At 37.1% G+C, this 21002-nt stretch overlaps 1 protein-coding gene across 31 annotated transcripts in view; it reads left to right on the top strand.

Annotated features, from left to right (window-relative positions):
* The window catches only part of Cdc42bpa (CDC42 binding protein kinase alpha), a 205528-nt gene that overhangs the window by 113169 nt on the left and 71357 nt on the right, over window positions 1–21002 (top strand). For 25 of the 31 annotated variants that reach the window (XR_001784122.2, XR_001784125.2, NR_153194.1 and 22 more), the window contains 3 exons: window positions 1323–1445; window positions 11125–11258; window positions 20697–20939. Coding sequence is in view for 27 of the 31 variants with exons in the window: in XM_017320119.2 (XP_017175608.1) it covers window positions 1323–1445; window positions 11125–11258; window positions 20697–20939 (500 nt within the window). In the remaining 4 variants the exon portion in view is untranslated. The remainder of the gene's footprint in view (window positions 1–1322; window positions 1446–11124; window positions 11259–20696; window positions 20940–21002) is intronic. The other 6 variants (XR_001784127.2, XM_011238804.3, XM_006496809.4 and 3 more) reach the window with 1 other exon arrangement.

The following is a 21002-nucleotide window of genomic DNA, read 5'->3' on the forward strand; positions in this document are numbered from 1 at the left end:
CCAATATGAGTGACAATAAGAGATGGTTGAGTTAATATTATTTTTGTCCCAGAAAATGTTTTTCTATTTTTATGCAATTAGCAATTGAGCCTGAACAAGGCTGGATTGCAATTTTTATTAAAGTCAGTCTACCTCTAATGTCAGAAGTGAAGGGGGACTAGGTAGAGCTTGGTAGGGTCTATTTCTCCTTTACTTGTAACTTAGGGGACTTGTTCCATTCTTCATCCTCTTCTTACTATTTCCAACTTTCATAAGTATCTTGGTGAGGAGACCATTCCTAGTTTGATGCAGTTACAGCAGATGTAGTAGTAGGATAGGAGTTCTCCTCTGAACAGTGTTCTAATCCCTGCCCCACATTGTCCAGAAGGGCTGGATTCTGTTTTTGTTTTTTGTCTTTTTCCAGCATAGTAGTCCTTAATTTTGGGGGCTACTGAGATGACCTAGTAGGAAAGGGCACCTGTTGCAAGGCCTGACAACACAAGTGTAAGCCTTAGAATTCATGTGATAGAAGGAGAAACCTGACTGTTGGAGACCTGTCTTCTGTCCTCTACATGGGTGAATGGCCTGTGCGCCCACATGTATAACACCCGCCCAAAGAAACAAATAAATGTTAAAAATGTTAGTTTGGACAAAGCTCTAGGTTAGACCACTGAGATAGCCTTTCATCTCAGAATATCTTACTCCACTCTGGTTCATTTTACTTGGTCTTTGCTTTCACAGTACAATAATGGTTGAACAAACAAGTTCTTTTAAGTTCTTAGTTTTATATTTCAAAAATATTTAGTATATTTTTATTTTTACAAAAGGAGGCAATAGCCATTCCTGTTCCATTTCATTACAAATGAAAACTTTGGGGACACAGTGAAGGCAGTGCTAAGAGGAAAGTTCATAGCAATGAGTGCCTCCATAAAGAAACTAGAGTTCACATACCAGCAATTTAAAAGTATATCTGAAAGCTCTAGAAAAAGAAGAGTAGACAGCAGGGAATAATCAAAGTCAGGGCTGAAATCAAATGATTAGAAACGAAGAACAAAACCAAGAGCTAGTTCTTTGAGAAAAATCCACAAGATAGACAAACCATTAGACAAATTAGCTTAAAGACAGAGAGATAGTATCCAAATAAACAAAATCAGAAATAAAAAGGGAGGCATAACAACAAACAATGAGGAAATTCAAAGAATCATTACCTCTTACTTCAAAAGTCTGTACTCCACAAAATTGGAAAATCTAAACAAAAATGGATAAGTTTTTAGACAGATACCACTTACTAAAGTTAAATCAAGTCTCCGATTTTCATTCTTTAATTCTTGTTTTATTTTCAGAGTCAACACAGACTGTTCAAGCTCTGCAATATTCAACTGTTGATGGTCCACTAACGGCAAGCAAAGATTTAGAAATTAAAAGTCTGAAAGAAGAGATTGAAAAACTAAGGAAACAAGTAGCAGGTAACTTTCTGAGGGTCATCATTAATTTAGTATAATTTCAAATGGTTACTGTCTATGAGTCTTGTTGATGTTATGGGTTATGAATTATATGACACTGAGAAATGGCAAATAAAATTAGTTCTGGTTTCATAATTTGATCTGGAAAGTAAATATGTAATTGCCTTACAGAAGGAGGGGCTATGGGGAAAGTACATGAAGGTGATACATAGAGAATATATAGAAGGCACAGCCACCTAGAGAGAACAGAGATGACTACACTAGTGGTAGAATTTGTCTGGGAAGTTGTGTATGTGAATGGCAGGTAAACAGGAGGTTTAACGAAAAGGAATGCATATAGACACAGACAGGCAACAAGCACCACATCATGAGTTGAGCGCTATAAATTTCTCTTCCAGTACTGATTTTATTGTGCCATGTAAAACTTTGTTGTATTTTCATTTCTGCTCAAATTTTAAGAATTTTTTACTTTGACATGAATTGAGAAGTGCTTTTTGAGTGTTTGAAGAATTAACTTCTATATTCTCTAATCCGTTTTGTAATACCTCCTTATGGTGTTTGTTCTATGAGAAATGAAGTTTGTTTTCTGCCTAAGATACAGTTGTCTTAACCTGTGTTCCCTGGGCACTTGGGATGAATGTGTGTTCTTGCTATTCTAGATTATTTGTTTTATAAATATTGATTAGATGCTGTTGGTAGAGAATGTTTTTGAGTTTTTTTTCCTATGGTCTTGGTTTTCTGTCTATGTATGTTACTTACAGTTGAGACAGGCATGATTTACCTCCTGTTGAGCAGGCTTTAAGTCTAATCAGACAGCTATTGGCTGCTGCCAAGATCTGAGTGACACCACTGCACCCTTAGGCGTGTCTTGTGTACTGGTCATTGTTGTGTTCATATGCCCACCAATACTTCAATGCTTCGTCCTTGCCAGATGGAACAGAAGTCAATTTCTAATTTGTTCTTTACTGACATTCTGGGAATCTCTATTATTTCCAGTTTCTGGTGGGTTGTTGTCATTTTTCTGTTTTTAAAATATCATCCTTGTCTTTAACGAGATGCTCAGGTTTCTTATTATAGCCTCAGGTTGAAAATTCAGATTTGGCTTCCATGGTTGACAGGGGTCAGCATGGAACTACAGAGGTTTCAGAGTCTGCCTGCCGCTGCCTCTGCCTCTTGAGTGCTGGGATTAAACATGTGCATCACCAAGTCACATGGGGTTTTGTTTTTGTTTTTGTTTTTGTTTTTGTTTTTGTTTTTGTTTTTGTTTTTTTGTGATGCTTAAGTCAAATATAATAGTAGGTTTTTTAAAAGAGTTTTTTGTTTTATTTTTCTGTTGTTAGTGATAGAGGATTTTGGAGAATGGCCCACTTAACATGATGCAAAGACCTAGGATATCAGACACTTAGGGTCATCAAGACCAACCTTGGGCAGTGGCTCCAAAGTTTGTTGTTTCACACTAATGGAGGTTAAAAGGCGATTATGCCCTTCCTGGGTATAGGCAGTGTGGAGACAGTCTTTAGTAAGCATTATCCAGAAAAGCAAGAAAGGGAGGGGAAGTGAGATCAATTTTCAAGAGTTGAGAAAAGTATCTAAGGATAGAAAATGTGGTTGAATTTCCTTTATCCAGGGTTTTTTATAGGGCAATGGCAAGAAACTGGACAGAGACTGATGTGATTTCTTTTGAGATTGGTTAATTGCCTGGGACCATCAAAGGTTAAACCAATAGAAGGCCCATATTCTCTGTTCACGTCTTCCCCGAACCAACCAGGGAGATGACCATGTTGTGTTGATGCTTGCGCCCACACAGGAATAGCTGAAGCCTGCCTCTATCCATCTCTTATTCTGGCTTAGTTATCAAAATTGACTCATTGCTAGCTATTAAGTTATTGGCTACCATTACTACCTTGCAGGAGTCTTGCTAACTGTTCATTTTATCAAGCTTTCTTTGTTCTCAGAGCCACTTAAAAAGGAGCTGGAATGTTCTTGGTTAGCTTTTTATCTATGGGATGGATAGTCTGGGGTCTTGTCTTGGTTACAGTTTTATTGCTGTGAACAGAAACCATGACCAAAGCAACTCTTATAAAAGACAACATTTAACTGGGACTGGCTTACAGAGGTTCAGCCCATTATTATCAAGGCAGGAACATAGCAGCATGCAGACAGGCATGGTACAGGAGGAGCTGAGAGTTCTACATCTTCCTCTGAAGGCTCCTAGTAGAAGACTGATTTCCAGGCAGCTAGGGTGAGGGTCTTAAGCCCATGCCCACAGTGACATACCTACTCCAACAAGGCCATACCTCCTAATAGGGCTACTCCCTGGGCCAAGCATATACAAACCATCACAGGTCTCTTTCCTGAAATAGGGCAAACACTTTAGATACCATTGTTCTCATTAGTCTATTATAAGTTGTGTTAGATACAATGTTTTAAAAGCAAGAATATTTAATACCTAATGGTGTCTTTCATGTTTTTCCCAAAGGAAAAAAGTCTCCTGGAGACTAGGTCCTGCCATCACTGGCCTTGTTTCTCCAAGCCTGTATGTTGCTTATCAGATCTGGTTGGCTATCTCATACCAGGCTGTACACCTTCTAACTAATTTTCCTTAGTGCTCCAGACTCTTGTGGTTTTAAATGTTATTCTTCCTTTTAAATCCAGCTTCTGTTCTCACTGAAATATTTCAAAGTAGCCTTGCCTTTTGTCCGTAGGCCCATTTTTCTGATGCTGCCAGAGAATGCTGTCTTCTTCTCCCTCACTAATAGAGTATCAAACAGTCCTATTTTGGTCCTTTGACTAGGAAAAGCATGATTTTGGGGTGGGGGGTGCGTTTCCTTATACTTTTTGGCTTCTCTGGGTTGCCAACAATCTTCTTAAGGCCTGGGGTGCACTGCCTTCACTGCTCAGACCGCAGTGCTCTGACTTGTCACCACATCCCACTGTCTCTGGTCACTGGCTTTCTTAATCATCAGCTGTATACTTGTTTTTAAATAGAATGTCTTAGGTCTTTAAATAATTGTTCTTAGTAGGAAATATATCAATTATCTTTCTTTAAAACTAGAAGTCACCAGAGTCAGCTTTTCTAAGATAGGGTGCTACTCATGGAATAGCTTTAATATGCATGCTGCACTATTTTCAGGGGACTCTTGTTGTTTTGAGGATAAAGTAATAATTTCTCAGTGTGTGTTGGAAACCCTCCCTTGCCATGCATGTGCTTGTCTCTTCAGCTTCATTTCTAGTTCCTGCTCCCTTTGTTATGCCAGTCCTACCCACATCAGATGGTTTCTAGATCCCATCAGTGCTTATCCTTCATCCACGTAATCCTGACTTCCATTTCATAGCTCTGCTTTCTCTTGTCTACCTGTCAGCCATCTTTCCATCTTCTGCCTGTCTGTCTGCGTATGGTTGTTCATTTGTTTGAGACATATTTTGTAACCCCCTACTCATCCATAACATGTTTCATTATTAACATAATTATGGCTGGCATTGTCTTTCCTCACCTCACCAAAAGAGCACAAGCTCTTTGAAAACAGGAGCTTTAAATTCATTTATGTTTTTCATTTTATTCACTAGTATGTTCCAAGTCCCTATAGGGTTGTACTTGGCTCATTAAAAACCCAAATCAGTATTTGTTGATGAATTAGTGAAACATCATTTCTTCAAAACCCATTTCCTAAGATTTCTGTCTTTATTGTGTTGGTACAGGCAAGCCAAGCAGACCTCCATTCTCTATGTAGCGCAGAAAGGGTCATCCTATCTGGGATATTTGTTACTGCCAGCTCTTACTGGGTTCCTTCATGTTCTTTTCTCCCACTGCCTTCATAAATTTAACACTTATCAGGCTACTTTTGACATAAATTTTAAAAACCATTTCCCAGTGGTGGAATGAAATGAGTAAAATCAGTGAAAATGCTGTTAAGAGTAAAGGTTGACCCTCTTGCTTTGGAAGTTCTTACCCTGCAGAGGTTATTATGGTGGATATATGGTACTCACACCCTCACTTCTGTACTCTCTCAGTCCATTTCTCCAATACCTGTCTATCTGTTCGTCTATCCGTCCCTCCCTCCCTCCCTCCCTCCTTTCTTCCTCTTTCCTTTCTCCCTTCCTCCCTACATTTTCCTCTTTCCTTCCCTCCCCTCCTCTCCCTTCCTTCTTCCCTCCCTCCCTCTTTTCTTCCCCCTTCTCTCCTCCCTCCCTCCCTCCCTCCCTCCCTCTCTCCCTTCCTTATTTCATTATCTTTTTTTTTAAAGTATGGTAAAAATACATCTATTAAAATGTATTGTTTGAGCATTGTTTAGTGCTTCACTGAGTAGCATTAGGCCCAGTCCCATCCTGTACAGCTGTCATTCCCGTCTCTTCAGAACAAGGATGAAATAGTAACTCCTTTTCTGCTGCTTCAAGCCTCTGCCTTCTGCTTCCATAACCTGACATTTCCAGAAGTGTAGAAGTGCACAGGCTTCGTGTTCTGTGTTTGGCTTCTATAACTTGGTGCAGTGTTCTCAAGGGTTATTCGTGTTGTAGGGTGTGTGAGAAATCACTCTTTTCTAAAAGCCTAGGCATGTTCCATTATATTCATACGACAGATTTTGCTTTTGCCTTCATCTGTCATTGACACGTGGTTTGCTGTTACCCTTTGGCTATTGGTAATAATGCAGTTATGAGTACAGACATACAGTTTCTGGCTAGTTTCTTGTTTTTATTTGTTCTTGGATATATACCCTGTAATGAAATTCTGGATCATATATTGTTTAATTTTTTTCAAAAGAAACCCTGTACTATTTATATAGCAGCTATATGGTTGTTTATTGTTAATGTGAACACATTTTAAAATTTTTTAAATAAATTCATTTTATTCTTATTAACTCACAAATAAAACACAACACACTATTTTAAGGAAGTCACTGGAACAGTCCAAATTTCTGTCCTTCTCAGTCACTTGTTTTCAGGTAGCACAGCCATTTCACTTAGGGATTTACTTTTCTCTGTCAGCTACATTTCTTCCACCACACAAGGAAGGTAAAAGATGACGAAGTAGGTATTCTTTATTCAGAGATATTTATTTATTTATTCAGACATACATAAATTATTTGCTGGGTACTAGGAGCTATATTGGTCCCTAGAGGCATGATGGTAGAATTGAAAATAAAGCCATACCCTATTCACTGTTAGACTCAGGTGCTTAGCATCCTTCTTTGCCATCAGAGCCAGAGCTAACATGCAAGCCCTCACTTTGCGGCTCTCCAGACACTGCTAGTGCTCTTTGGTGCTTCTTGAAGAAGGTCTGTGCATACAAGACACCTACCAACAACTGACCTACTTCATATTACTTCCTTGTAAGAGTGTCTTCTAATTTCTAGAAAAATTACCATGGATTTTGTTAATGTCTGCTCTTTTTTACAACATTCTAAATTCTTAGACAACTGAGCCAACACTTGTTTTCCTACTGTATTTCTAGTGTCTATATCAGATATACAGATAGTATATATCTCTATATGTACATATGTGATTATACTGTATATGTCTATATATTTCTTTATATAGACTTATATAGTAAATATGCACTTGTTGTGTGTCTACAGGTTAAAAAATGAAAATTTATGCCCCCTTTGATACTTCTGTATGAAATATAAAAGGTATTTTGTTTTCTAAGTGAAATTTTATTATGTATAATGTTAAACTCCTAGTATTGGGCATCCAAACTCTGTATAGTCCCTCCATCTTTACTAACCTAGGACCAGCCCTGGTGGCTGCTCAGTTAATGTACCAACAATGATGAAGAAACTCACCTGTTGGTAAATGCTATTGTGGAACCCGGAACGAGGAAAAAAATTACTGGATGTGGGTTGCCATTTCCAAAACATCTTGATTATCATGGTGACCCTCTAATAGAATTTATATGTTCCTCTCAAATACTGTATCTTAATTATCTTCTTCCTCATAGAATTAAAAAGTTTTATATCTATATTTTGATAAGACATTGAAAATATTAAAAGACTTGGCCCTTTACTGATGTAGATGTATAAATTCTTTTAAAGGATAATTAAATTACATATGTGGTGATGGGTCAAATAAGTAGACAAAAACTGCTTTTTGCAATATTAGATAAAGAGAAAACCATCCCAATTACATCTCTCCAGAATCAGAAAAATTTTATCTTATAAATAAATGTTAGTATTTGTGGAGTTGGTAGATACACTTCCAGCAAAGCACTAGACTCCCTGGAGTGTTTTATTTCTTATAACTTTAAATATTTAGCATGTTAGCATTTCACAGTAGCATACTTAAAGAGATCTTTTTCTAAAGGAGTATGATGACAGCTATTTCCTATGAAAACCCAATAGCCTGAATTACTGGCACCTTAGAGTAGACTAGTGGTTCTAAACCTGTGGGTTGTGACCTTTTTAGGGAGTGTCTTAGTTAGGGTTTCATTGTTAGGAAGAGACACCATGACCATGCAGCTTTTATAAAGGACAACATTTAATCGGAGCTTGCTTACAGGTTCAGAGATTCAGTCCATTATCATTATGGTGGGAAGCATGGCAATGTGTAGGCAGGCATGGTACAGGAGGAGCTAAGAGTTCTACCTCTCATTCCAACAGCAGCTAGGAGAAGACTAGCTCTCTTGTGGTTAGGAGGAGGGTCTCATTGCCCATCCCAACAGTGACACACCTACTCCAACAAGGCCACAGCTCCTAATAGTGTTATTCCCTGGGTCAAATGTATTCAAACCACCACATTCTACTCCCTAGCCCACATAGGCTTGTTCAAATACATGAGTCTGTGGGGGCCAGACCTAGCCATAGCATAATAAAAAATACATTTAGTCCAACTTCCAACATCCTCATAGTTTATAGCAGTCACAATAATATTAAAAGTCCAAAGGTCAAAGTCTCTGCTAAGATTCATCCAATCATTTAACTGCAACCCCCAAAGCAAAACAGGAAACCAACTGGTCAGACTCCTAACTCCTCATCTCCATGTCTGATTTCCAGTTCCTTTCAGCATTGATGACTGCAACAAACTTATTTCTCTTGGGCTGTTTCTATTCTTAGCAGCTTTGCTCAGCAAGTATCCCATGGTTCTGCATCTCTTAATATTTTGGGGTCTCTAAGTCAACTTCAACTTTACAGCTTCTTGTTTCAAAGTCTGGAACCACACATGATCTTCTGGGCTCCTCCAACGGGCTGGCATCGCTTCTCCTGCTCTACCCTCTGTAGCACCCTCGACTCTGATTGACTCCACTCCACTGCTGCTCTGTTCTTGGTGGTCATCCTATGGTAATGGCATCTCCAGTATTTCAGGGTCTTCTGCTGCAACTAGGCGTCACCAATAGCCTCTCATCGGCTACCTTTATGGTGCCAAACCTCAACTCCTTTGTATGACCCCTTCAGTTCTGGGCTGACAACTGCATCTGAGGCTGCACCTTCACCAATGGCCTTCCCTGGTTTTTCACAGTGCCAAGCCTCAGCTGCTCTCCATGCCCCGTCATCCCTTCAAAACTATTATCACCTGAGTGATTCTTATACATTACCAAGTTCAGCTGCAGCTCGAGGTACAACCTTGGCTATCTCTGGCACACAGCCTCTTTGTGCTCTCAGAAAACACTTCCCAGAAGATTTCACCTCAGTGATATTGGCTTCTTCTTAATTGCCACTAATTTCTTAGCTCTAGCTAACCAGCATCAATTGTCCCAGTAGTCCCTTCTCTTCTTGACTGTAAAGCCAGAGCCACATGACTAAAGCTGCAAAGCTCTGCTCCTTGCTGGGGCTGGAACATGACCCCTGTTATTCTGTTACCAGCTTTCTGTTTTCCAACTTTCTCACTGCCTAAGATTGACAGTCCTAAAACTTGCTCTGTAGATTAACCTTGAATTCAGAGATTTGCATGGCTCCGTAGATTGACCTTGAACTCAAGAGATCTGCATGGTTTTGTCTCCTGAATACTGGAATGAAAAGTGTCTACTTAACCTAGAAGCTTTAAGCTTTAAGCTTTTCTTCACCTAGAATTTGCTCTGTCCCAGGCTGGCCTTGAACTCAGAGATTATTAAAATATTAAAAAAAGAACCACTAAGTGCCCTCACTCCATCCAGTTACTCTCTGCCAGCCAACTCTCCAGCGGGGCCAGAGCGCCTGAGTTCCCCTTGCTGCCACGCCAGCCCCGTACAATGCTTGTCTATACCGCGGTCAGCTCCTGCAACACTTAGCAACCTGGTAGCAACAAAACTCTATATGCTTATAATTAACAAGTCGGATTTATATATCAATAAATTCTCAATTCACAAGATGCTCACACAATAATTTCCAGGCCAATTGATAACGGTAAAAGCTGCCCACCTAGAATAGACAAGTTATTCTAATTATTCTATCCTTTGTTTTATCATATCTACCATTTTATTCTTTAAAAAAACATTTATCAATACATGTTTTTAACTCCAAGTACTTATAGAGAATTTCATTTCTTTAGTTATATTACATCTTTGCCTTAGGTTGGGTTTTTGGTGTGTGTCAGGGTGGCGAGTGTATATGTGTGTGTGTGTGTGTGTGTGTGTGTGTGTGTATGTATGTATGTATTTTATGCAGAGTATCAGGCAGGGCTGAAACTTACCATGTAGCCCAGACTCAATTCGAACTAAAGCTCCTCCTGCCTCAGATTCCCAAGTACAGAGATTACCACTACCTGCCATACCCAGCCTTGGCCGGTTCTTTATCTATTTAATGTCTTTCCTTTACCTCTACCCCTAAGCCTATTCATACAATTTCCTGCTTTTTATCTTTGTGAGAGTTACTAACTCTGCTTAGACCATCCATCCTCCAGCTGTACAGATGCCTCGTCACTCCTTTTCCTCTGCATTTGGAACGCAGTTTACCCTCACTTAGTTGTAGCTTAAGGACCGAGACTCTCCGTTTATACCTGAAATTGTCTATCTCAGGAAAGTCTAATGCATTTTATGTTTTAAATTACTCTCTTACTACAATTAATGATTAACGTACTTTCTTTCCAGTGTCTCGCCAACTTAAACTAATTTAATAATTGGGATTATTTATTTGGTTGGCAGTTAGGTAGTTGTGTGCAACAGTTTGGTGAGGTGAAGAAGATCTTAGTGTGGTAATTTTCAACCTATGGATAAAGTCCTTTGGCAAGCCCTTATTTCTAAAAGTATTTATTATATGATTCATAACAGAAGCAAAATTACAATCATGAAGTAGCAACAAAAATAATTTTATGGTTGTGGTCACCACAGCATGAGGAACTGTTTTAAAGGGTCACAGCATTATGGAGGTAGAGAACCACTAGAATAGACCATTTTTAAAATATTGTATATAATTTATCCAAGTTGAATGTATGTCTTGAATTTAATAAACTGTGGGTTCATTTTTATGTTAATTTGAAATAATTGTTTAATAATAACTTTGATTTTAGAAAAATATTTTTCTATTTGGCAGTAATTTTCCAATTGCTTAGTCTTTGGCAACTTAACTCAGAGTATGCTGAATCTGTCTTATATAATTTTCCCAAATGAAGTAAATTTCCAATATTTTAATCCAAAAGATGGGGAAAATAAAAATTAACTGCTCTTTCTGGCTAAATACTACTATTACTTGTTATACATATCAGTATTCTGCTGTGCATTCGCTTAGACTGTCTGTCTGAATTAAAGTGGGGTCTTGTTTGTTTTTGTTTTTTAAAGAAGTGAATCATTTGGAACAACAACTTGAAGAAGCTAATTCTGTGAGACGAGAACTAGATGATGCTTTCAGGCAAATCAAAGCTTCTGAAAAACAAATCAAAACTTTGCAGCAGGAAAGAGAAGAACTAAATAAGGTAAACATTTATGAATGGATCCTTAAAGCTGTTTGTACATGCTTCATCTTCTATAATTAGAATATTGGAAGTATCCCTAGTAAATGACAATTTATATTTTTCTATAAAAATCTGAAATGAAAATTTCATGCTAACCTAAGATAATAATTTAAAGTTTTTTGAAGATTGATTTTATGTTTAACTATGTGTATATGTGTGCTTGCATAGGGGTATGTGCACCTAAATATATGTGCCTGTTGAGGCCACAGGCATTGGGTACGTGAGCACTGGAGTTACAAGCAGTTATAAGTTGCCTAACATGGGTGCTGGGACCTGAGCATGGATCCTCTGCAAGAGTAGTATGTGCTCTTACCCACTGAGCCATCTCTCAACCCCTACATTTTAAAATAATCATCTTGGTATATGACATTCTTCACTAGCTAGCAGTAAGAGAACTCAAATTCTTGGGGTTTAGAGTGAAAGTCTTTTGTTCATTTGGAAAGTTAGAAGTCTTGACTTAGAAAGGAATATAACTGAAAAAGATTAAAAAAAATAGTAGGGCTAGAAAGATGGCTCAGTGGTTAAGTACACTGACTGCTCTTCTAGAAAGGTCCTGAGTTCAATTCTCAGCAACCACATGGTAGCTCACAACCATCTTTAATGGGATCTGATGCCCTCTTCTGGTGTGTCTGAGGGGAGTGACAGTGTACTCACATAAAATAAATAAATAAATCTTTAAAAAAAAATAGTAGACTCTAATGTCTATAAAATTTTTAAGTACAGATTTTAGGTCTTCAAGTGATATTTTATTGTAGTGTTAATTTATGTTTTCTAATTTCTAATGTGGTCATGTATCTTTGACATATATCTATTCGTTATATATTTTCATTATAACTTACTGGTATAAACACTAATAGGTTATAATGTAAAATCACTTCCATGGTTTACTTATTCTTTAAATATCATTTTTTCAAAGTAGTATGGGAAAAAAGCTAAAGTAATTTTCATAAGATCTTTATGTAACATTTAAATGGTACCAAGCATAGCAACAAAATTTATTCATAACTAAGATTATATAACAACACAATTGAGAAGATACTATTTAAGCAGTGGGGAAAAGACTTGAATCACATATTGGGAAATACTATGGGTTTCATTAGCAACAACAAAAAATTAGGACTAATGGTAGCCTATGCAGTTGAGAGATGAGTAGTTCAGATCACAGTATACATTGTATTTAATGGCTTTATATACAAATACTGATTACTGTAGAATGAAGTTTTTCTGGGGGTATGTCTTATTACTGGTAAGGAAATGGAATTAGAAATAAGACAACCTTATGCTGATTAAGGAGCTATCAGAGAGTAAATTGAATTAGATGAGTACATTTTTATCTTCCACTTACTGTAGCTTTGAGTTTTGGGTTGTATGACACATCTGAACCCAGGCTCACATAAGAGCATTTGGCATTTATGGCAGCAGTTCTCTTTCCTTTAGTAATAAGTAGCAATACTAGTGATTTATGAGTTTTTATTTATTGGCATTATTATATAGTCTAGTTTTATTAACATAATAAGCATAAGTATCTGGTATCTTGACTTATAGGAACATGGTTGTTTTGGCAATTTTTAGTACATTTTAATCCTAAAAAATTCTGTATGTATATTTTGAAAAGACATTATTGCTGAAAAAGAGGAGCTTGTAATAATACATAAATAATGATGTGATTTGGATAGTGGTTACAGTGAAGAGAAAAAAATTCATTTTCTTTGTGTCCTAACGAATGCTTGTTTGCTTTTGTCTTTTATAACAACCATTCTGACAGAGGTAAAATAATACCTAATTCTGGTTTGATTTCTCTTTTCTGTGGTGATTGGTTTATCTTGGATAGCTTTATGTAGCTCTTGACCATTTTTCCTGTGTCTTTCTTGGAATACTGTCCATCTGGGTCCTCTGCTTTTTTGTACTTATTTTGGCAAATATCTTGTTTTTAGGATAATGTTAAAATGTTTTCCAGTATTGTATTTTTATACTCTGTCATGTGTTACAGAATTTTCTGTGCTGAGTGATGTTTCATATGCTGCGTCTTTTTCTCTTAGTCCTGTCTGTATTGAGACTTTGGTCTTACATAATGTTTTCTTCTAGTCTGTTGCTTTGTCTAATTTCTTAAGTGGTCAAGTATCTCTGCCACATGTCCATTCATCATTTTATGTTATTTCTTTTATAAAATGCCTTATTTTTTTTTACATGTTTTTCTGTTTGACTGTCTTGATATTCATAAGAATTCTTGAAAAATTTCAAAGTCTTTGATAAGTGCCCAGGTTTAAGATGCCTGCCAGTGAGCTTCTCTGTTTACTCTCTCTGACTAACCAGAGCTTGTGAGTATAATGTACATTTGTCAATATAGTTAAATTAGTACATTTGCTGGCTTATACACTATTAGGAAATCCGAGGTTTAAAAAAAAAAACAAACTCCTAACTTTTAACCTTTTTTTTTTTAAGATTTATTTATTTTATGTATATGAGTACACTATCACTGTCTTCAGACACACCAGAAGAGGGCATCGGATTCCGTTACAGATGGTTGTGAGCCATCATGTAGTTGCTGGGAATTGAACTCAGGACCTCTGGAAGAGCAGTCGGTGCTCTTAACCACTGAACCATCTCTCTAGTCCTTATCTTTGCTTTTTAATGTCTGCTCTTTGATAATTATTTCTCTAAACATTAGAAACTCACTTTTATTTCCATGTTGCTACTGGGATCTTAGTGCTCCTTTTGGTCCCTGGTCCTTGTGATCACTATGGAAAGAATTCCAGTGAGACAGAGAGACACAGCACAGGCTAGAAGTTAGGTAGAATTTACTCTAGCGCAAAGTACAATACCTTCAAGGGGTGAGGCAGGCAGGAGCCAGAGACTTTATTTTTATTTATTTATTTATTTATTTAAATATAGGATAGAGTTTATTCAGGGCATGAGGAGGGGAGTTAAGAAGGTAGTAGAGGTGGGGGGAAGAGAGAGAGGAAGGAGAGGAGAGGAGGGGAGGGGAGAAGTAGAGGCTGGCCATGAGCACATGGAGAGAGAGAGGAGGGAAGGGGATGGGGAGGGGGGAGGGGGGAGAGCAAGGGAGCAAGAGCCCAAGAGAACAAGAAAAGGATAAGGCCACAGAGACCTTTACAGAGCACTGCAAATTCTCAAGGGATGAGAGTTCACAGTGTGTCTTTCTACACTTAGGTAGGCTTTATACCATTGCAGAGACTTTTGAACAGTTTTTCTGAAGGGTGTTTCATTGTCTAGGTGATTGACAGGCCTTTTGGATCAGCTTTTATGGGAAAGGATGGCAATATATCTTTGTTATTTTTTTGTTTTGTTTTGTGGTTGTGGTTGTTGTTTTTGAAGGCCTTTAGCCAGACAATAGTCTCATAAATTCTAAATATGTGTCCACCCAACCAGGGCTAGAGATATGACGTGAAGCTCATTTTTTTGACCAGTGATCAAAAATCCTGCTGCTAGTTATGAGGGAGGGGTTTGTTCCTTTTAAACTTCAAAGCTGCTAATACCTAACTAGCTGCCTAACAGTGTGTGATAAGAATTCAATTTTCCTTTTTCCAATATGGCTAACCAGTTATTGTATACATAATAGTTGTTCTCTTCTCAGTTATGCAATGGCACCTCTGTCATATAGCAAATTCTGTTTACATTAGCCCATATTCTTTGATAGAATTTTGATTGAAATTATATTTCATCACTGATCAGTTACAGAAGAGTTAATTGTATTACACTACAACAAAGTGTATATATGTTTATTATTTTGAGTATACACATGAACAAGAGCATGGCAGATGGTTATTTTTATTTGTATTTAGTAAGTAACAACCGTATGTTTTTTGTCATAGTTAGGGTTCCCAATGCTGTGAAGAGATACAATAACCAAGGCAATTTTATAAAGGACAACATTTAATTGGGGCTGGCTGACAGGTTCAAAGGTTCAGTCTATCATCATAATGGTAGGAAGCATGGCAGCATCCAGGCAGACATGTTGCTCGAGGAGCTGAGAGTTCTACAACTTGACCCAAAAGCAGCCAGGAGGGGATTGTCTGCCACACTGGGTGGAGCTTGAGCATAGGACCTCAAAGCCCACCCCCACAGTGGCACACTTCCTCCATCAAGGCAACACCTATTCCAACAAGGACATTCCTCCTAATAGTGCTACTCCCTGTAGGCAAAACATTCAAAAGCATGAGTCTTTTGGGGCCAAACCTATTCAAGCCACCAAAGTTCTTCTACATCAGTTTTTATCTCCTATGCAATGCTCTGAGAAGTAACTGGATACTGCCCTTTGACTGAGGAGTCTATATAAAAGAAGAGTAACCTCCAAAATATTTATCAATGGGTTAACATAGAAGGAAGGGGCACTACTGCTCTCCTACTCCTTTTTGTCTGAGTTTCCTTCGGAATCTGAAGAGAAATGTCTTGGACCTCTTCCCTGTGCCTTTGGAATGGAAATTAACTCTTCTAGGTCTTACTTAGTCCTCAAATGACCAGCTTCACAAAAGATGTTCCCATACATAGTCCAGGGCATGTGCAATGTTGAAATGCCTTCAGAAGGTAAATGGAATTTTCTCACTATTGAAATTTGTTATGAATTACATTGTATGGCTCACATTTAGGAAAGGCCCCAGTTTTAGTGACATTTGTTCTGGTGATCTAATTGTGTAAAACATGAAAGCTGTTTTTGTCCAGTGCCATGGTCTTTTAAAACATAAATATTATATCTTTTCATATATTTAAAATGATTTAAATTTTATAAAGCACTCAGTTAGTAGCGTGCTTGCCTGGCATGTGTAGACCATTGTGCTCAGTCCCCAGCACTGCATAAGCAAGTATGCTGATGACTGTACTCCCAGCCCAAGCAGTGTGTGGGCAGAATATAAGAAACTCAAGCCTGGCATCCAGGAATTGGAGGGAGGGAAGAAGACAAAGGAAAAGAATGAAATGTAATGAAAGTACTCTTTAGTGAAAGGTTTTGCCTTTCCTAAATTTGTTATTCAATTATTTCATATTTTAAATATCTTTAAATTTTAGGGCTTTTGTTATTGGCTTTTGTTAGCAGTTCTGGTTCAACATTGCTGAATTCTAATTAACAGTATATATTTTTTAGTTCTTTTCAAAAATTTCTACAAATAATAGCTTTGTTTCTAACTTAGGTTTTTTGTGGTTTCTGTCTTCTCTAAGCTTACTCTGTTAGCTGGGACGTCAGTATAATGCTGAATAGAAATAGTAAGAACAGGCATTTTTGTGGATCAATTTTTTTTTAAAAGGATTTATTTATTTTTTTTTATGTATATAGCATTCTGCCTGTGTGTATGCCTACAGGCCACAAGAGAGCACCAGGTCTCTTTATAGATGATTATGTGCCACCATGTGGGTGCCAGGAATTGAACTCAAGACCTCTAGAAGAGCAGCCAGTGCTGTTAACCTGTGATCCATCTCTCCAGCCCTGTGCTGACGATTTTAAAGAAAATGCCTCTAACATTTACCACTAAGGCTTGTTGTATATGTTTTAGCAAAATATTTTCCAGTAGATTAAGGGAATTACCTTTTATTTTATTTTGCCTCTCAATTTTTACTATTAAGAATGAGTTATTGACTTTATGCAATGCTTATTCCTATATATCATTTATATGATTGTTTCTACTTTTAAAATATATGCCAAGTTGAATTAACAGTTTTTTTAATATATGAAACACACTTCTGAGTCCAAATTACTCATGTATCATTTGCTAATGATAATATGGTAGCATAGATCACAATTATATCAGATTGTTTAATAGCACTATTTAAGCACCATTCACGTGTCTATATATAACATATATTAGTATGTATATGTATAATATGTATAAATATATGTATACATGTGTGTATATATACATCTATATGTACCTATACACATGTGGATGGTGCTTAAAACAGTCTTCAATATAATGTGATCTATGCTATCAATACTATGTAGCACATTTATATGTATATTGTTTCATCTTCACAACGACCCATGAGTTTTGTATTGTTTTATTTTTCTTGTTTGACTAACAGTGAGACTGAACACTGAACTGTTCGCTTGCCTAGGGTCATTAGTGATAGAAGGAGGCAGAGCTGGCCTTTTTATATTGAGTCTAACTCAAAAGCTCATGTCTAGGAATTTTATGCATCCCTGGAAATGATTTGCTCATAAAAAGTTTTTTTTTTTAAATCTCTGAATTAAATTGGCTTACACTCTTCTCTTTTACTTCTCCTGGCTTTTTTATTCTGTGGTCGTCCTGGTCTCAGAATGAGTGAGGTAGTGCTTCCTTCTTATTAGAAAGGCTTTCTGTTTCTTATGGGAACTTCCTTTCTGTTTCGGACTATGTATTTCCCATATAGCTTTACTATAGCACCAGATTTTAGTATATATGAAAGGGTGGTTTTTTAATTTTATAGTTTTCAGTTTTGAATATTTCTGTATTTATGATTTTTCTCCATGACAAGTGATCTTTTATAAGTGCATCTTAAAGTTTTTACTGTACATAATTAAATCGTTGATTTTGATTTCATAGCTTTGCATTGAAGCATGTGACCTGTATATCTGTTTGGAATCTACTGAGCTTGGCTTCATGGCTTTGGTTTTAGTGTTATTTTAAAAGTATTTAGTGTATATTACTGAAAAGAGTATGTATTTCCAAAACAGGGTGCAAATTTCTATATATAGAAAGCTTATTAGAATTTCTCAAACCCTTTTGCAGGGGAGGGATGTAAGACAAGGTCCCACTGTGTAGCCCAGGATGGTCTAAACCAGGCTGACCTCACACTGACTGGAGCCCTCCCAGGCACTGGCTTTATCAGTATGGGCTGTACTTCAGGTTGTCGGTATAGGCATTGTTCTGCTTTCTTGATAATTAGTGATTAGGACATTGGAATTCCTGTGCTGATCAATTTTCTAATGTTATCTAGTTTGGGCAGTTTCTTTTTAATATACTTTAAGACTTCCCTACCCTAAATTTAGAATGTACTAAATGTTAGAATGGTCTGACTTCCTGTTGAGTGTTGTGATTGCTTGGTAATATTCTATATTCCTAACAATGGTTTTTCTGCTAAGGTCTAGATTTTGTTTATCTGGTATAACACATGACCTTTACCTGGTGAGTTTGGCCCTTTATATCTATGTTCATTACTAATGTTGCTTTATTTTTTATTTATTTATTTATTTATTTATTTGCTTTTTAGTTGTCATACTGTGCTTTTTTTTGTGTTCTTTTAAAAAAAACAAAATGTAATTGTACCAAAATACACATAGCATAGTATTTCCTATTGTAGCCATTTTGAGGCATTATTCATTAGGGTTAAGTATATGTGTATTGCTATTTGCTTGGTTATTTTTTGTTTTAAGCTCTACTAGCTCTGATCTTTAGTATTTGCATTTTATCTTTACTATCCATATTAACAAAATCTAAAAATATTAACTAGTTACTGAAATTTTTCAGTGCCTCTAGTTGTGTTACTTCTTTCCCATTTATGTGTGATCTACACAGATATTTAGTATGTATATTTATTAGTAACTATAAGTCAGACATTTAATATAATGTATGACATTTCTTTACATCCATGTGTACAAGGTTCTCAGTCCTTGATTGGCTGAGTGTTCCATTGTCAGTCTCCAACCTTCATCCTGGGATAAAGCTGTAGACTCCCTTTAGTGCAGATCTGATAGTGGCAACCTCTGTCAGTTTTCACTATACTTTGGAAGTAATTTTTCTGAGTATACAGTATTAATTTCTTGTCTCTTAGAAAGTTTCCCCACTCTTCCTGATACCACTTGTGACTTCTGAATTTGATTATCTAATTTTTGTTTTTCTGAGAGCAGAATATAACGGATTTTTCCCACCCATTCCAACTTTAAAAAAAAAAAGATGTATTATATTTGTGTGTGTATGCATGTATGCACATGTGAATATTCACATGCACATATGTGCATGTGTTGTTGTGTGGGTGTAGAGGTCAGATTAACAATTTGCAGAAGTTAGTTTTCTCCACCTTCTGAGACCCATTGATCAAATTCAGTACCATTACCCACCGAGCTATCCTACTGCCTCTCCCCAATTTCTTTCTTTTATTTATTTTTTAATTTTACATGGATGGGTGTTTTGTTGGCATTATTTTCGTGCTTGGTGCCTAATGAAGCTAGAAGAGGACATAATTTCTCTTGGAACTGGAGTTGCAGGTGGTTGTGAGCTATCTGTCCTACATGGGTACTGGAAGTAGAGCCCAGGTCCGTGGATAAGCATGCATCTAGAGGCAACTGCTGAGCCATCTCTCCAGCCCCAAATTTATTTGGAGATTTTAATTTTTATAGTGTCACCTAGTTTCATTCTTATACATTTCTGGTTTTAGGTTTGGTTTTCCTTTTCTTGACTTATAAAGATTCATATATGTATATGTATACGTATTTTTGCATGTCTAAATGTCTTTCGGATTCTTTTATACACCCGTGTGATAGTTTTTCCTAGCCTTTTCTCATTTTCACACGTTTCTGATGACTCCTTTTATTTCCCCATCGGTCTCATACATACCACTCTGTTGGTGTTTGTTTTCGTTTCCTACTGTTGCCATTGGTTCCTTACAGTGGTTTTGATCTTTGGTTCTTTGTAAATCTGTGGATGTCAACTCATGTTTGTTTGCTTTTAATGTGTGAATAAGCCAAATTTCCTTCCTCCAAAGGTGATGCACGTTTCCTTCTGTTGGGAGGCAGGGAGTTACACTGACCTGAGTCTGCAAAGCACCTCTAAATCAGGAATCTAAGATCAGGGAATTGATCTCCATGTTATTTGTCTTGGGCTTATTTTTCTCAGGAACAATAGACATCCACTTATTGTTTGTAATTATTCATTTTAATTTAAAATAACCTCCCAAATATTTATTAAATTTTACAAATGATCCTGAGCATCCCAGTTTATATTTCTACATTCTACTCTGTCAGCTATCTCTTTGCACTTGCCAGGTCAGTGTACAAATTTGCGAGTTGGGACTAGTAATGGCTCACTGATTAAAAGCACCAACTGCTCTTGCAGAGGATTCAGGTTCAGTTCCCAGCACCCATGTGCCTATAACCTATAACCTGTAACCTAGTTCCTGGATTCTGAAGCCCTCTTCTGCACTCCACAGGTTCTGTGTGCACATGGTGTATATATATAATGCAGACTAAACACAAATACACATAAATACAAATAAACTTTAAATAAGAGTTTGAGAAGGTAAATAAGCTATCATTGCATTCCCTTACTGTCTTTAGAAGTAGTCCATTTCCTTCAGTATTGTCCTGAGGTAAATAATTTTGGCTCTTCAATAACTTAATAATAGCTACTTTGATGGCCAAATTTGGTCTCTAGGTTGCAGACTTGGTAACATATTTTTTTTTATATAAAACTGTAGGAACTAGTCCAGGCTAGTGAGCGATTAAAAAACCAATCCAAAGAGCTGAAAGATGCACACTGTCAGAGGAAACTGGCCATGCAGGAATTCATGGAGATCAATGAGCGACTAACAGAATTGCACACCCAAAAGCAGAAACTTGCTCGCCATGTCCGAGATAAGGAAGAAGAGGTGGACCTGGTGATGCAAAAAGCTGAGAGCTTAAGGCAGGAGCTGCGCAGAGCAGAAAGAGCCAAGAAAGAGGTCAGTAGCCAGGCAAATTCCAAAGTGTCTGTGGAGTAGTGCTTTAAACTACACTTAGACTAG

Source organism: Mus musculus, chromosome 1 (assembly GCF_000001635.26).
Source record: "Mus musculus strain C57BL/6J chromosome 1, GRCm38.p6 C57BL/6J".
In the NCBI taxonomy this organism is placed as follows: domain Eukaryota; kingdom Metazoa; phylum Chordata; class Mammalia; order Rodentia; family Muridae; genus Mus; species Mus musculus.